We start from the raw sequence: 18,466 nt of genomic DNA on the forward strand, positions 1-18,466 counted from the left end.
ATAGTAATAATAATAATAATAATAATAATAATAATAATAATAATAATTAATAATACAATCCTAAGGTTAGCAGATAGCCCTAAGGATCATCCAGTTCGACTTCCTTATATCATGCAGGAGGACACAATCCAACCACTCCTCACAGATGACCACCCAATATCTGCACAATAATAATACACATCGAATCATAGCATCAGACAGTTAGGAGACACCCCTAAAGGTCATCCAGTCCAACCCAATTCTGCCATGCAGGACACAATCCAAGCACTCCCAACAGATGGCCACCCAGCCTTTCAATACTACTACTACTACTAATAATAACAACAACAACATCATCATACAATCCTAAGGTTTGGAGTGACCCCTAAGGATCATCCAGATCAACTTCCTTCTACCACGCAGGAGGACACAATCCAAGCACTCCTGACAGATGGCCATCCAGCCTCAACAAGTTCTCACCAACACCACCAGACAACGCCACAGCAACGCGTGGCTGGGCACAGCTAGTTTCCATATAAATCTTTCTTTACTAAAAGACAGTTTGTTTTGGGGTTTTCTCCTTGGATGAAGGGTGCAGCTTCCTCAGAAGGGGTTGAATGTTTGGAACTCCAGTTTGATAGCTGTGACAGATTTGACCCCAGATTATCTGCTTGTCCTAGATTAGGGGTCCCCAAACTAAGGCCCGGGGGCCGGATGCGGCCCTCCGATGTCATTTACCTGGCCCCCGCCCTCAGTTTTATAATATAATATATTGTATATACATATAATATTGATAATAATATTATAATGTAATACAATATAACACTATATTGAATGCGATTTCCTGCTTCTTAGCGGGGGGTTGGACTAGATGGCCCTTGAGGTCTCTTCCAACTCTACTATTCTATGATTCTATGATTCTATGATTCTACTAATAATAATACCATATAATATTAATTATATATTCTATATTACATATAATATTACTAATAATATAACAGTATAGTGGTATAGTTCAATATAGTAATATATAATGCTAATATTGTGCTATGCTAATAATATAATATATTGTATGTACATATAATTTGTAAGCCACTCTGAGTCCCCTTTGGGGTGAGAAGGGTGTGATACAAATGTAGTAAATAAATGCAGTAAATAATAAATAAATAAATAAATTTTAGACTTAGGCTCACCCAAAGTCTGAAATGACTTGAAGGCACACAACAACAACAACAACAACCCTAATTAACTTGACTATCTCATTTTCCAGAAGCAGGAGCACACTTCCCATTGAAATCTTGATCAATGTATGTTGGTTAAAATTGTTTTTATTTTTAAATATTGTATTGTTCTTTCATTGTTCTTGTTGTTGTTGTTGTTGTTGTCGTTGTCGTTTTTGCACTACAAATAAGACATGTGCAGTGTGCATCGGAATTTGTTTGTATTTCTTTTTCAAATGATAATCCGGCCCCTCAACAGTCTGAAGGATTGTGGACCGGCCCTCGGCTTAAAAAGTTTGAGGACCCCTGTCCTAGATTATCTGGCAGTGTAGACTCATATAATCCAGTTCAAAGCAGATAATCTGGGATCGGATCCCGGAATATTCTTTTTCTGAATTGTTGCCATCTGGCAGATGGTACAGGGTGACAAAGGCTATGTTGGACTCCATGGTTTCGCATTGATGTGGCATTGGCGGCCGTGCAGTGGTGGTGGGAGTGCAGAAGAATGGGTGTGTTGTTTTGTGGTGTGTGCTGGGGAAGGCATTTAATTTCGTTGTGCAGTAGCACAATGACAATGAAGCTATTCTATTCTATTCTATTCTATTCTATTCTAGCGTGGGGATCCAGCCATGCCCAGGTTATTTGAAAAAGGCATTGTTTGTTTTTGGATGTTAGGTATTCTCAGTTTAGAAGGAATTACCGTATGTACTTGAGTATAAGCCAACCTGAATATAAGCTGAAGCACCTAATTTTACCACAAAGAAACTGGGAAAACATTGAGCAGAGAGTGGTAAATTTCAGAAATAAAAACAGATACCAATAAAATTACATTAATTGAGGCATCAGTAGGTTAAATGCTTTTGGATATTTACATAAAGCTCTAATTTAAGATAAGATTGTCCAACTCTGATTAAATCATTATTCTCATCTTCTTCAATGTAAATGTGCTAATGTATTCTTTTAATAATAATAGGGTAAAATAATACATTAATAATAATAATAATAATTGCGGGATCACAAACCTGCAAAAGAATTGGAAAATGAGCACGCAAAGATACTGTGGGACTTCCAAATCCAGACTGACAAATTTCTGGAATACAACACACCAGACATCACAGTTGTGGAAAAGAAATAGGTTTGGATCATGGATGTCGCCATTCCAGGTGACAGTTGCATTGACGAAAAACAACAGGAAAAACTCAGCCGCTCTCAGGACCTCAAGATCGAACTGCAACGACTCTGGCAGAAACCAGTGCAGGTGGTCCCGGTGGTGATGGGCACACTGGGTGCCATGCCAAAAGATCTCAGCCGGCATTTGGAAACAATAGACATTGACAAAATCACCATCTGCCAACTGCAAAAGGCCACCCTACTGGGATCTGCACGCATCATCCGAAAATACATCACACAGTCCTAGAACTTGGGAAGTGTTTGACTTGTGGTTTTGTGATACGAAATCCAGCATATCTATCTTGTTTGCTGTGTCATACAATAATAATAATAATAATAATAATAATAATAATAATAATAATAAATACAGGAAAATAATACATGTAGTAATAAATAGAGTAAAATAATAAATATAATAATAATAATAAGATCAGAGTGAAATAATAAATGTAATAATAATAATAATAATAACAACAACAACAACAACAATAATAATAGAGTAAAGATCTCAGCCGGCATTTGGAAACAATAGACATTGACAAAATCACGATCTGCCAGCTGCAAAAGGCCACCCTGCAGGGATCTGCGCGCATCATCCGGAAATACATCACACAGTCCTAAACACTTGGGAAGTGTTCGACTTGTGATTTTGTGATACGAAATCCAGCATATCTATCTTGTTTGCTGTGTCATAATAATAATAATAGAATAAAATAAATGTAATAGAAGCAACAATAATAGAGAAAAATAATAAATGTAATAATACCAACAATAATATTTATTTATTTATTATTTTTATTTCCAGCATTTATATCCCGCCCTTCTCTCCCGAAGGGACTCAGAGAAAAATAATAAATGTACCATATATTTCCGAGTATAAGCTGACCCACATATAAGCCAACCAGGACCGTCACCCGAGTATAAGCCGAGGGGGGCTTTTTCAGTCTTTAAAAAAGGGCTGAAAAACGAGGCTTATACTCGAGTATATACAGTAAATGGTCAGTGGCCAGAGGCCCCAGCGAGGGTCAATGGGAGGAATTGCCCGTGTCATGAATACTTTTCAAACTTTCAAAAGCATTAAAAAGATTATTTTATTTCGTTCACATCGAGACAAGAGTGTATCATAGAGCAATACAGAGAAAGAAATTACGGTAGAGTCTCACTTATCCGACATTAAAAAAGGGCTGAAAAACGAGGCTTATACTCGAGTATATACAGTAAATGGTCAGTGGCCAGAGGCCCCAGCGAGGGTCAATGGGAGGAATTGCCCGTGTCATGAATACTTTTCAAACTTTCAAAAGCATTAAAAAGATTATTTTATTTCGTTCACATCGAGACAAGAGTGTATCATAGAGCAATACAGAGAAAGAAATTACGGTAGAGTCTCACTTATCCGACATTAAAAAAGGGCTGAAAAACGAGGCTTATACTCGAGTATATACAGTAAATGGTCAGTGGCCAGAGGCCCCAGCGAGGGTCAATGGGAGGAATTGCCCGTGTCATGAATACTTTTCAAACTTTCAAAAGCATTAAAAAGATTATTTTATTTCGTTCACATCGAGACAAGAGTATATCATAGAGCAATACAGAGAAAGAAATTACGGTAGAGTCTCACTTATCCGACATTAAAAAAGGGCTGAAAAACGAGGCTTATACTCGAGTATATACAGTAACTGGTCAGTGGCCAGAGGCCCCAGCGAGGGTCAATGGGAGGAATTGCCCGTGTCATGAATACTTTTCAAACTTTCAAAAGCATTAAAAAGATTATTTTATTTCGTTCACATCGAGACAAGAGTGTATCATAGAGCAATACAGAGAAAGAAATTACGGTAGAGTCTCACTTATCTGACATTAAAAAAGGGCTGAAAAATGAGGCTTATACTCGAGTCTATACAGTAACATGATTTTGCTGGAGGAGGTGTATGCGTGGATGGGTGGGTGAGGAGGAAGGGGTCGGGCTCTGAATTGGGTGCTTGGATGGGGAGTCAGACTGGCCTTGGATGACTCTTTTTTTTTTGCGGTGCGGCTTAATGCAGTGCATGGCTGCTATTCATATACATACAAAACAGGAAGCCCCTTTCAGATCGTATCGGCAAACTACTTCCTTATATGTGCAAAAATAAAGCCTCTCTTGACAGCAGTGGGGCGGCCGCTTTCCGAAACAGGGCCTGTGGGCCCCGCCGTTTAGGGGCCCACGGAGGGTGGGAAGGAACCCCTCCGGGGGTCCCTTGTGAGCCCAGAGGCTTCTGGCAGACCCTGATTTTGGCAAGAAGGAAGAGCGGAGGAAGGAAGCTCAGGCTCTCTGTTGTGGGGCAGCCATGGCTGGAGAGTGGCCCCCCACTGCCCCATGGAGAGGTAAGGCACGTTGGTCTGGGCTTGAAGTGGAAGCAGTTTCCACAATTGCTACGTACTGACTTAGGGGACGAGGAGAGCAAGTGAGTGATGCAGCAGCTAAAAAGGCCAATCTGATGCTAGGCTGAAACAATTTTTTTAGGGTGAAACCGTACATCACCCTTCCTTTTTTAAAAACATTTTTATTGGGTTTTACATTCATAATTCATAACAATAGCACTTCCCTTATTTATTGTGTTTAAATAATTTTATTGATGCTTTCAACATATAAATAAAATCACATCACTAAAAGATAGCAGGTGGGGGGAGGGTGAAGGGAGGGTCGGACATAGTGAGAGAAAATAAAAAAAGAAAGAGTATCTGTGTATCTATCAGAAGGGGAAAAGAAAAGAAAAGGGAAAAAAAGAGAAAAAAACCCAATAAAGATATACAAAGACAGTTGTATAGGCTTCGATTAAAATTGACTTCCATCTTTGCACAGTGTCTTAAACAACAATAAATCACACAAATTTTCCCCTCAACCTTTTCCGTCTGGTGACCTTATTATGTATTTTTCCATCTATGTACATATTCTTTTCCTTTATGAGACTTTTCTTCCTTTTTAGATAATTACCTTATGTTTTGTTTCTTTCAGATAATTTATTACCAACTCCCAGTTTGTCTGTTTTTTTGGTCTCCCTTGATTATTATGCAGCAAATAAGTTAATTTATCCATATTCATCACATCCCATATCTTTGTTAACCAACAGTTTACATCAGGTGTTTCTTTATCTTTCCACATTTTGGCAAAGTTCATTCTCGCTGCGGTGGTGAGATAGTTAAAAAGGATCTCTTTGTTCCTATCTTTTTCTATATTCAACATCCCCAAGAGGAAATGTTTCGGATTTAGATCAATTCTAATCTGCAGTATCTTTTGGATTCTTTGGTGAACTTCTTTCCAGTATGATCTCGCCTTTTTACATGTCCACCAACAGTGGAAAAAGGTCCCTACTTCCTCCCCACACTTCCAGCAGTTATTTGATGTTTTATTGTAGAATTTTGCAATTTTTTGTGGGGTCCAGTACCATCTGTAAAACATTTTTATCCAGTTTTCTTTCATATCTGTGGCATATGTGAGTTTGAGTCTAATATTCCAACTTTTTTCCCATTCAGCCAATTGTATCGGTTTCCCAATGTTTTTTTCCCATTCTGTCATGCACGTTTTAACTGATTCTGTTTCTGTTTCCCATTCCAATAGTTTTTTGTAGATTTTTGATATTGTCTTCTTTTCCAATTGCATTATCTTGTCCCAAAAACTCTCTTTTCCCTCAAATCCTAGTTTTTTATCTTTATTATAGTAATCTTTTAGTTGTAGGTACTGGAGCCAGCCTATATTTTTGAATTCTGCGGTTATTTCTTCTTGATTTTTCAACTTATAGGTGTTATTTTCCCTAACTAATCAATAGAAAAAAACTTTGGGAATCATTTTATTCGATCATCTTTACTAAGAATATGGGACAAATACAAGAAGAGACTATATCTGAAAACTCCGTTATGGATATCCCCGCTTGAGGCGTGCCAGAGAAGGGAATTGGGTATGGAGAACTGGCCAAGGTATAAAGACATATTAGTTAGGGAAAATAACACTTCCCTTATTTATTTATTTATTTATTTATTTCCAACATTTATATCCCGCCCTTCTCACCCGAAGGGACTCAGGGCGGCGTACAAAATTGGCAACAATTTGATGCCTACACATCATTAAAACAGCAATGAAAATCCAATAAAACAATTAAAACAATATAAAAATATAAAACATATGATTAAAATCCATTCCTCCAAAATCCTCGTGCTGTAGCCGAGAATTTTTAACATTTGCCTTCCCAATCAACCAGTATTTTTTCCCCTCCCTCCTCAACCACAGTATATTTCTACTAATCTTGCAGATCCAGGCACAGGTACCGTGTTTCCCCGAAAATAAGGCAGTATCTTATATTAATTTTTGCTCCCAAATTTTTGCTCTAGGTCTTATTTTCAGGGGATGTCTTATTTTTCCATGAAGAAGAATTCACATTTATTATTGAACCAAAAAATGAGCATTTATTATATACAGTACAAATTTTAAACAAAATGGAATGAAATTGATAAAAGACCTCTTAAACCCAGATGGGACAATTAAGGATTGGGAAATGATAAAAGACATTTGTGGGCAAAGTAACTGGCTTCTTTGGAGTGGACTGAAACAAAGGATTATGAATTGGAAGAAAAAGGAAGGTCCAGAAACAGATTTTGACCAAATTTTAAAATGGAAATTAGAAAAGGAAAAAGGCCTGATGGGTTTTATTTATAAGATATTAACTGAAAAACAATATAAATTGAAACAAACATTGGCCGAGATATGGAAAGAGGACATGAATATTAACGACTCTGACATCGAATACTGGATCAATTCAATTAAAAAAATCAAGTAGATAAGGATAAGAGAAACCCAAAGGAAAATACTGACTAAATGGTATAGAACCCCAATCCAATTAGCTTATATAACTAAATCAACCACAAAATTGTGTTGGCACGGATGTGGGAAAACTGGATCTTACATTCATATGTGGTGGGAATGTGATGAAGTACAAAAATTTTATAACAAGGTAAAGAAGGAAATTGAAGATTTAACAGGACATAAATTGATTTTGAAAAATAAAGAATTCTTCATCCAGAAATTAGATAAGAACAATATTACTAAGGACTGGGGGGAAATTATAAAATACATGTTAGTTGCCGCTCAAGCAACAATTGCCTTAGGTTGGAAAGAGCAAACAAAGTGGGAAGTTTAAAAATGGTATGGATACCTAGCTGATTTTATGCTTCAGGATTATATCCTTGAAAGGAGAACTAAATATATATCAGGCCGAATCAAAAAGAATTGGGAGCTGAAATGGGGAAGATTGATAGATAAAGTCAAAGGACAAAGAAAATATAAAGAATTGAATCATTCTCTACTTACGATTGATCAATTAAAATAATATCTGAATGGAAGAAAGTACTGTTCCCAGGGGGAGGGGGAGGGGTGAAAAACTACTGTACATAAATGGGAGATAAAAGTGGAACCAACAAGTGTAATGTTACCGAGAATATGTGATTGGATGTGTATGTTGATGGATTTTGTTGTTGTTTCGCTGGTATCTACAATAAAAAACATATTAAAAAAAATATGCTGCTGTGGATTTTGTGGTGCGAGCAGCCATTCATGGTCCCCTAGTGATTTAAATACCTGATTACAGGAAGCAGGTGAGGTCCAATTTGTCATTTAGACCATGAGGGGTAATGGTCCTCAGTTTGTAAATCCAGAAGGCTTCCCTTCTGAGGAGACTAGTTTTGATGTCTGTGTAGCCAGCAGCACAAACCTTCTCTAGAGCAAGAAATTTAAAACTGTTATATGGGTGAGATTTTTGTTGGAAATGAGTGTACAGGGTGGAGTCTAAACTTCCTCTTTTAATTTTTGATCGATGCTCTTGTATTCTGATTTTCAGGGGTCTGCTGGTCATACCTATGTATAATAAATCACAAGGGCATCTAATAACATAGATTACGTTTTCTGATGAACAAGTCATGTAGTTTTTCAAATTGATCTTGATGAGCAATGATGGATGTTGAAATTGCTTAATATTGCCTGTTCTAGCCCAAGCCAATTAGGTTTAATAATACATATCTAGTTTGAGCCACAATCTGCTCCTGGTCTTCTTTTGGCAGAGATCGTGGAGCTTTTCCATCTTCTGCTTCTGTTATCTATCTGATTCCTACATTACCCATCAAGTGATGTCCACATATACAGTCACTTAAGCGGCTGAGGGGGGAAAGGAAGGGGCCTGAGGCTGTTAGGAATGGTGGGAGTTGGCCCATGCCTGAGATAGATGATGATGATGATGATGGACAGATTGACATTAGATTGACATCCCTTTCCCATCTTCTCACCTTGTGTTCTTCCTCCCTCCAGTGTCCACGCGGCTCTCGCAGGTCTCCTCCCCGCAGCTGGGCACCCCGTCCCCTTCCGGCAAAGCCATCTCCTCCTCCCAGAAGCACAGCAAAAAGGCCCTGAAGCAGGTAAGGGGGACAGGTGGGCTGCCACCTTCGGCTGACCTTGACCTCCTTCCATGGTTGGTTGCAATATCGAGAAGATCCTGTCTCACAACCTACGGTGAGGCAAACAACAAAACCAGCATTGTAAGCAAGAACTAGCTGTGCCCGGCCTTGTGTTGCTGTGGCTTATGGGAATGCTTTGTTGGCCAGGTGGAATAGCAGTGAATAGCCTTGCAGCCTCAAAGCCTGGCCGTTTTCTTCTTATGGGAATCCTTGTTTGGTGAGCTGAAATACAAAGGAATAGGCTTGCTGTTTGGAAGGCTGGGTACTTGTGTTCTAAGTGAATGTTTTTGCTGTTGTTTTTTTTTTTTTTTGCAATGAATAGCCTCACTATTTCAAAGCTTGGCTGCTTGCTACCAAGTTTAATCCTTTGTTGGTCTGGTTGAATTGCACCGAATAGCCTTGCAGCTTCAATGCCTGGCTGTGTTATACCTAGGGGAATCCTTGTTTGGCGAGCTGGAGTAGCACCCTCAATCAAAGAAGCCTGGCTACTTCCTTTGTAGGGGAATCCTTGTTTGGCCAGCTTGAACTGCACTGAATAGTCTTGCAACTTAAAAGCTTGGCCGCTTTCTACATAGGGGCATCCTTGCTAGGCCAGGTTGAATGGGACGGAGTAGCCTCGTTGCTTCAAAGCCTGGTGGTTTTTCACCTAGGGGAAATCTTGGTTGGCCAGGTTGAATAGCATTGAATGGCCTTGCTGCTTGCAAGCCTGGCCGCTTTCTACCTTGTGGAATCCTTGGTTGGCCGGGTTGAATAGCAATGAATAGTCTCGGTGCGGCAGGTATGAGTGCTGCAATTAGCCACCTTGATTAGCATTTAATGGCCTTGCAGTTTCAAATCTTTGCTGCTTCCTGCCTGGGGGAATCCTTTGTTGGGAGGTGTTAGCTGGCCCTGATGGTTTCCTTTCTGGAATTTCCAGTTTCCCTGTTTTCAGAGTGTTGCTCTTAATTTCTAATGTTAGAGATTATATTGTTCTGTATTATTATACCACAGTAATTATAATATATTATATATATTATATTTATAATCTTATATTATCTGCTTAGAACTGGATTCTACGAGGGCTATCCAGAAAGTACATGACGTTTTGGAATTAAAAAAGAACAAAGTATAGGATAAACCACTTACGATATGCAGTTGAAAGCCACACTGAAATAGTACATTTCAACATAGTCCTCATTCAGATTTAGGCACTTATCACAGTGAGGAATGACTTTGGAAAGTTCATACACTCAACACATTCCCGCCGCTGCGACCCGCGTTATTGCAACGCTGAAACTCAGCCAGGCTGAACAATGAATGCAAAGGGAAGCAAGGAAAAACTCAGCTCTCGCTTCTTTAGCAAAGGGATCTGAAAACAGACAGCATTGAGGCTTCCTTTCCCTTCCTGCCAGACAATCCTGGTTGCTTGCAAAACCTGGCCAATCCTGCCTGCTTCTCCTCGGGAGCTGCTCTCCTCCAGGTCGCTTTCCGGAGCTTGTTGCTTCCCTTTGCATTCATTGTTCAGCCTGGCTGAGTTTCAGCGTTGGAATAACGCGGGTCGCAGCGGCGGGAAAGTGTTGAGGGTATGAACTTTCCAAAGTCATTCCTCACTGTGATAAGGGCCTAAATCTGAATGAGGACTATGTTGAAATGTACTATTTCAGTGTGGCTTTCAACTGCATATCGTAAGTGGTTTATCCTATACTTTGTTCTTTTTTAATTCCAAAACGTCATGTACTTTCTGGATAGCCCTCGTATGAGGCCCCTTCTACACAGCTGTATAAAATCCACACTGAAGTGGATTATATGGCAATGTGCACTCAAGATAACCCAGTTCAAAGCAGATACTGTGGATTATGTGTCGATGCCAAAGACGCACCTCCTTCTGCCCCTCACGGCCGCCTTCTTCTTCTTCCTCTCTGCAGGCGCTGAAGCAGAAGCAGCGGAAGCAGCAGCAGTGCCGGGCCAGCACCCCCGTCACCTCCGGCCACCTCCTCCTCCTCCAGCCACACTCCAAGGCGGTCAGCCATGCCTCTGCCCCGGCAAAATCCGGTAGGAGACCCACAGGTAGAGGCAGCAACCTGTCCCCCAAAACAAAACAAAACAAAACACATCTTTGACCAGCAGACCTTGATGTCAGCAGCTCCCCAGGGAAATTAGGCAAGCTGCCACCTTGGAAGTGTTCAGGAAGAGCCTGAAAACCTGGCTCTTCAAACAGGCCTTTGAAGAAGTTCCGCTCACTGTATACTAAACCCTGGTACTAGCGGGTTCTTCTGACCAGCTGTACCTCTTGGTTAACTCCTTGACGTAGCCTCAGAGTTCACCCCAGTCTTAGGCTCTTCCCATGACCTTGTAGCACCTTAACTTCCTTCTTGTTTACAAGTTCCACTCAGTGCACTTTGCCCAGCTCATTTTATGTTTTTATTGTTGTTTCTCAAGTGTTTTATAATGATTGTGATTTTTTTAATGCCTTTAAAATTTATTTGTGTGTTTTTGTATTTGATATTATTGTATGTTGGTTTTATATCTGTAAGCCGCCCGAGTCCCTCTGGGGAGATGGTGGCAGGGTACAAAAATAAATTATTATTATTATTATTATTATTATTATTATTATTATTATTATTATTATTATTATTATGTACCCTTGATCTCGCCAGGATGGTGTCCAGCCAATCATCCCATTCCCACACAGACCAGAATAGAGTACAGGCCGTCCCCAAGTTTCTAACATCCGACTTACAAAGAACAGGATGAGACAAGAGGAAGTGAGAAGAATCTGCTTCTCAGAAGGAAGGGAAATCCACTCCTAGAAGAGTTATTAGCATGGGGAAAAGGGGGCTCTGCTGAAGCCATGTCTCCAATCCTTGTATTTTATTTATTTATTGGAGCCTCCAGTGGCCTAGGGGATAAAAGCCTTGTGACTTGAAGGCTGGGTTGCTGACCTGAAGGCTGCCAGGTTCAAATCCCACCCAGGGAGAGTGCGGATGAGCTCCCTCTATCAGCTCCAGCTCCAGGCAGGGACATGAGAAAAGCCTCCCACAAGGATGGTAAAAACATCAAAACATCCGGGCAATGTCCCCTGGGCAACGTCCTTGCAGACGGCCAATTCTCTCACTCCAGAAGCCACTCTGATTGCTCCTGACGCAAAGAATTTTTTTAAATTTATTTACAGTATTTATATTCCGCCCTTCTCACCCCGAAGGGGACTCAGGGCGGATCACATTGTTTCCACAACAAACCAAATTTCTCAAAATCCCATTTTTGCAGGGACAGAAACCTTCTGCACAGGCAGATTATCAGCCAGGATGCTGGGTATTTGGCATTGCAAGGGCTAGTTTGTGTTTCTGAAGCCTTTCCAAGGTCCTCTAGATGATTTTTCTTTCTGGTCCAAAAAGGGAACTCTCAAGAATAGAAGCTTGGTTTTTTTTTAATTTTTTGAAATTTGCATATTTATTTTTATTTATTATTTTATTTATTACATCACTTCTACTCTGCCCTTCTCACCCATCAGGGGACTCAGGGCGGCTTACAATATAAACATACACTACAAAAAACAGTTTTCATCAAATTTAAAAATCCATCAAGATTAAAAATTACAATAAAATTAAGAATATACATTAAAAATACACATAATTATACGTTTAAATATACGTTTATATTTCTCAAAGAGAACAACAATAATCTATACACACATATATATACGTGAACCAATGCAATATTTCCTGACATCTATACAGTGATTCTTCCCTTCTGTGCCCTTTCCTCCTCCCTCGCTTCTCGTTGTAGTGACTTCCTGTCCTTTGGGTTAGAGATAGTCATGTACACTTATGCTCTTCCTGCCTATTACGAGGGTTGAATGAAAAGTAATGCCTCCACCTTCGTTAGTTGGGTTTGGATGGGAATATTTTGATAAATCCAACGCAGAAATAATCCTTAGAATGTGCTCTTGAACTGCCACTATTCACTTTTCCACATCATCACCAGACAAATGGATACATTTCTGACAATGATGAACATGTTTTCTGAAGCTGTCATGGAAGAAGTCGACACTCTGTTTCCGCGACCGGCGTCTCACAGGACCCATCATGCACAGATCTTCCGACAGCAAAGCAATAATGTGACCCACACATTCTGGTGAAATGCCGATTATGCTTGAAATTTCTCTCTGAGTGATACGACAATCGTTCTGAATCAATCTGTCAGCCTTTTGCTTGTGATACTCGGTGGTTGCTGTCACAGGACGTCCAACTCTTTGTATGTCACGCAAGTCAGATGTTCCCACCTCAACATCTTTAAACTTACTTGCCCAACGACGCACAGGACTCACATCCACACAATCACCATAAACAGCTTGCATTCTCTGATGAATCTCCTTTGGGGTGACACGTTCTGGTGTCAAGAATTCAGTGACTGCACGTTGCTTAAGTCACACTGGCCGACCGTCTGCGCAGGGTTCCATACTTTGCACTTTAACAACACAACCGTCCAATGCTAAGGCTTCCCACCAAATGGAATCATAGAATCATAGAATAGTAGTGTTGGAAGAGACCTCATGGGCCATCCAGTCCAACCCCATTCTGCCAAGAAGCAGGAAATCGCATTCAAAGCACCCCCGACAGATGGCCATCCAGCCTCTGCTTAAAAGCCTCCAAAGAAGGAGCCTCCACCACAGCCCGGGGGAGAGAGAGAGTTCCACTGCTGAACTGCTCTCTCTCACAGTGAGGAAGTTCTTCCTGATGTTCAGGTGGAATCTCCTTTCCTGTAGTTTGAAGCCATTGTTCCCTTGCGTCCTAGTCTGCAGGGCAGCAGAAAACAATCTTGCTCCCTCCTCCCTATGACTTCCCTTCACGTATTTGTACATGGCTATCATGTCTCCTCTCAGCCTTCTCTTCTGCAGGCTAAACATGCCCAGTTCTTGAAGCCGCTCCTCATAGGGCGTGTTCTCCAAACCTTTGATCATTTTAGTCACCCTCCTCTGGACACATTCCAGCTTGTCAACGTCTCCCTTCAACTGCGGTGCCCAGAGTTGGACGCAGTATAACTGTAGAGGAGAGTCTGCTGAACGAGCCAGGACCTGCCGCAGACCAGGACTGCCATCTGTTGAGGAGTTACGAAGGTGGAGGCATTACTTTTCATTCACAGCCCGGGGCTGTGGCGCAGACGGGAGAGCAATGAGTCACTGACCAGGAGGTCATAAGTTCGAGGCCCGCTCAGAGCTATGTTTGTTTGTCTTTGTCCTGTGTTAAAAAGGCATTGAATGTTTGCCTAATATGTGTAATGTGATCCGCCCTGAGTCCCCTTCGGGGTGAGAAAGAAGGGCGGAATATAAATGATGCAAATAAATAAATAAATAAATAAATAAATAAATTCAACCCTCGTACCATATTTTCCCATTCTTTCTTTTGGCAGGATGGTTATTATTTAACAATCCCGTACAAAGATTCTGACAGATTACATTGTGAAAGCTTATACAGAGAACTTTCCCTTTTTCTTTCTTTGTACAACATTTAGAAATGGTTCCCAGTCTTTGATAAAGCTTTTGTTTTTGTTTTTTCCATGTCCATCATTGCCAATTTCTCCACTTCCACTCTTCCATTACCTTTTTTTCTGCTGTCAAAAGTCATGCTCCCTCTCAAGACCGCTTTGCACAGCCGGAAGCCCCAATTCCTACCTACTAAGCAGGGAACGTGATGGCCCTTCTTGTTTTGCATGAAGGCCCCTGTGGTTCTCTTTTGCAGCCTGGGAAGCAAAGCAGTCGGACGGGCATTCAAGCAGCCCGCCCAATTCTACGTCCAGCTCCTCCCCTTCAGTCAAAGCGGAGCCCTCCCTGCCGGTCCTGGGCAAGAAGCCTTTCCAGAGGTCCGACAGACTCCATGCAAGTAAGACAAACATTCCCCCTCCTTTCGTCAAAGGGGAAATCCGTGCCATTGTGAAGGCCCCTCACTCTGAGAAGGCCCAAGGGGTGTTCATCCACCCAGAGTCTTCCCTAATTTGGGGAACATTTTTGGATTGGGTGCATCAGCGGGGAAAGCTACATCTCTTCTCGGGTTTCTATAGGTGTTATTTAAGATATCAAGTTGAAGTTGGTTCAGAGACAGTTTAGGTTTGAAGAGCCTCTGGTATCCAACAGGGAGCTGTAGGATTGAGACTGCATGTAGTTGGTGTAGTCGTGGTGTAGTTTGCCTGTGTTAGGGTTCTTATAGAAGATATAACATTGATTTAAAAACATGGCTCTTCCGGTGTGCTTTCGGAGAGTAAATGTTCTATGCTACTCCCCCCCAATATTTATCCTCTAGACTGGTTCACTATCTGATGTCCCGTCCCTCGAGGTTTTTATTCTGATCCCTTTCTCACCCAGAGTTTTAATTTTTAATCTAGTTTTTAAATGTAGTGTTCATGCGGCCCGCTCGTGTTATATTGCTGTTTTGATCTTATGTTGTACTGTTTATTTTATGTAATGTATTATTTAATTGTATTATGTTATGGTTATATTGTATTGTCTTGGGCATGGCCCCATGTAAGCCGCCCCGAGTCCCCATTGGGGAGATGGTGGCGGGATATAAATAAAGTTTTATTATTATTATTATTATTATTATTATTATTATTATTATTATTATAACATTGGTCTGTGTGGTTTTGGGCTACTGGCGCTGGTTTACTCTGCTGCTGCCGCTGAGTTGCTCTGCTGTACATTTATGAAGAGAATCTTATTAAGCCCACTCACCCAACACAGCTTTCACAAATACATAGAAAAGGGCACCTGTGGCCTTTAATTCATCAGTCAAAGGCATTTGAAACCAGTTAACATCAGCAACCTCTGGCCTGGATACTTCAGCCATTGGGCTCTTTGAAGTATTTATCCTCCCCCCCCCCCCCCCGCTTTTTTTGGTGGCTATTAGGGAGAGAAAACTGGACCTAATCCATTTGGCACTTAAAATAGGTTCTCACCATGGGAATAGCATAGCAATATGTATAGCAATATGACATGCTTTCAACATATTCCCATCTTAACCTGCTCTTCTCAAGGCTAACCATATCCAGCCCCTTAAACTGCCCCTCATAGGTATTCATCATATTCAGATCGATGACCGCTTTGGTCACCTTTGGCCAGGGACAGCCACAATGCCCTGCTGTTGTTTTATTTTTTTTAAAAAAAATTAAGGAATTAAATTTTGAGAGCAGTTGACATCAGCAACAACCTCTGGCCTGGATACTTCAGCCATTGTGTATACCCTGATCCCCATTGGGCTCTGTGAAAAACTTATGCTGGCCCCCCTGCTTTTTTTGGTGGCTGAAGCGCTGATCTGCTGAACTTGCAGACCGAAAGGTCACAGGTTCAAATCCGGGGAGCGGAGTGAGCACCCGCTGTTAGCTCCAGCTTCTGCCAACCTAGCTGTTCGAAAACATGCGAATGTGAGTAGATCAATAGGTGGAATGTAGTCTATTATCTATGTGGATTTTCCGAGTTGTTTTTCTGATAGTATGGATCCTATAGGCAACATTTATAGTGGCTAAAGTACACATAGTTGCATGGGAAATACAATATACAAAACAAAGATAATGTCAAAATCATACAGAAAGTTCTATTTCTGAACATTCATAGTCCGCTAACAGTTTGATTCCAATGCGAGTATGAAGCTGAATAATGCCACTATGTATGTTCCCTATGGGGCCCCTGGTGGCTCAGTGTGTTAAAGCGCTGAGCTGCTGAACCAAAAGGTTCCAGGTTCAAATCCCGGGAGCGGAATGAACGCCCGCTGTTAGCCCCAGCTCCTGCCAACCTAGCAGTTTGAAAGCATGCCAATGTGAGTAGATCAATAGGTACGGCTCCGGCGGGAAGGTAACGGCGCTCCATGCAGTCATGCCAGCCACATGACCTTGGAGATGTCTATGGACAACGCTGGCTCTTGGGCTTAGAAATGGAGATGAGCACCAACCCCCAGAGTCAGACACGACTGGACTTAATGTCAGGGGAAAACCTTTACCTTTACGTATAGGAGAGAGAAAACTGTACCTAACCCATCTGGCACTTAAAAATAGGTTCTCACCATGGAAATAGCATAGCAATATTTACAGCTTTGTGCCATCCTTTCAACATACTCCCCCCCCCCCCCCCCTTTAACCTGCTAACTCGTCGTTTTGGTCGTTTTATTGTACTCTGTTTTTTTAAGGCATTGAATTGCTGCTTATGTTGTACGGTTTCCTTGAGTCCCCTCCGGGGTTGAGAAAGGCGGGGCAAAAGTACTGTGTTACGTTGTATGTGTTTACTGGGCGACCATGCTCTATGCTGATTTGGGGTAGATCATGCAGTGGGCCTGCTTCTTGGCTGGTCACTACTAGTGTTGCTTCTACGTGTGGCAATTGTTGTCCTTTAGGCATGGAAACCTTTGTCATTGCTGGTTGGACTGCTAGAGGTAGCTTTGCAGGTTCACTTTCCATTGCCGCTAGGGAAGGCTAAAACGTTAGCAGTCTGTGTGTTCAAATAGGAAGTCGCTTTAGTTACGGAATCTTCTTCTGTGGCATCGAGGGGAAGTTAGCTTTCTTTGAGGCCTTGCTCTAGGACTATTTATTTATTTATTTACAGTATTTATATTCGGCCCTTCTTTCTCACCCCGAAGGGGACTCAGGGCGGATTACAATGAACACATATATGGCAAACATTCAATGCCAACAGACAAACAACATTCAGTTTTAGACAGACACAGAGGCATTTTTAACATCTTTCCAGCTTCACAATTCCGGCCACAGGGGGAGCTGTTGCTTCACCGTCCATTGGTGGCTGTTCTTCCTCTTCTTTTCCTCGTGAGCAGTTTTATGGTGTTGTAGATTAGTTAAATTAGCCTCCCGCATAAAGCGTACCTAAATTTTCCCTACTTGACAGATGCAACTGTCTTTCGGGGCTGCTAGGTCAACAGCAAGCCGGGGCTATTTTTTTTTTTATGGTCGGAGGCTTAACCCGACCCGGGCTTCGAACTCATGACCTCTTGGTCAGTAGTGATTTATAGCAGCTGGTTACTAGCCAGCTGTGCCACAGCCCGGCCCCGGACTAGGGCTTTGGCCAGCAATTCTTCGGCCTTTGCCATTTGTTCCAATCTCGCTCAGGCAGCTTCTGTCTTGGTTTGACGGACCTGTTTTGCTGTAGCATTTTCCGCTTGCTTTGCGGCAGACGCTACATTGAAATCTCCTTGTTCTGCAATGATTTCTTGTCTTTCCTTATAAAATTCTATTTGTTTGGCGGAGGCGCTGCTTAACTTCCATAACCAATCTGAGGGATTGGCTAGAGCACTATAGTTAGAAGTCGATCTTGTGTCTCTTATACTATAGGACTCGTACTGATCATGATTTGCCTACCGTATCTCCGTAGTGTATACCCCGTGCTCTCAAGGAAGCAAGCATATTGATAGAGCAAAAGCAGGCAATGATGGCAGATCAGGCTTTTGCATTTGCCCAGAGCTGGCCTCATGTCCTTTATTTATTATTATTTATTATTTACAGTATTTATATTCCGCCCTTCTCACCCCGAAGGGGACCCAGGGCGGATTACAATGAACACATATATGGCAAACATTCAATGCCAACAGACAAACAATATATATAGACAGACACAGAGGCATTTAACATTTTTTTTCCAGCTTCACGAGTCCAGCCAC

General features: G+C 41.4%; 1 protein-coding gene across 3 annotated transcripts in view; it reads left to right on the forward strand.

The window, feature by feature from the left end:
- The window catches only part of asxl2 (ASXL transcriptional regulator 2), a 93,125-nt gene that overhangs the window by 59,383 nt on the left and 15,276 nt on the right, over positions 1–18,466 (forward strand). The window contains exons 1-4 of one of the 3 annotated variants that reach the window (XM_062968821.1): positions 1,024–4,724; positions 8,692–8,798; positions 10,742–10,883; positions 14,555–14,695. In XM_062968821.1, coding sequence (XP_062824891.1) covers positions 4,688–4,724; positions 8,692–8,798; positions 10,742–10,883; positions 14,555–14,695 — 427 coding nt within the window. In that variant the 5' untranslated portion in view covers positions 1,024–4,687. Of the gene's footprint in view, positions 1–1,023; positions 4,725–8,691; positions 8,799–10,741; positions 10,884–14,554; positions 14,696–18,466 lie in introns of those variants that run through there. The other 2 variants (XM_062968813.1, XM_062968816.1) reach the window with 2 other exon arrangements.

The sequence above is a fragment of the Anolis carolinensis genome, chromosome 1 (assembly GCF_035594765.1).
Source record: "Anolis carolinensis isolate JA03-04 chromosome 1, rAnoCar3.1.pri, whole genome shotgun sequence".
Taxonomy (NCBI): Eukaryota; Metazoa; Chordata; class Lepidosauria; order Squamata; family Dactyloidae; genus Anolis; species Anolis carolinensis.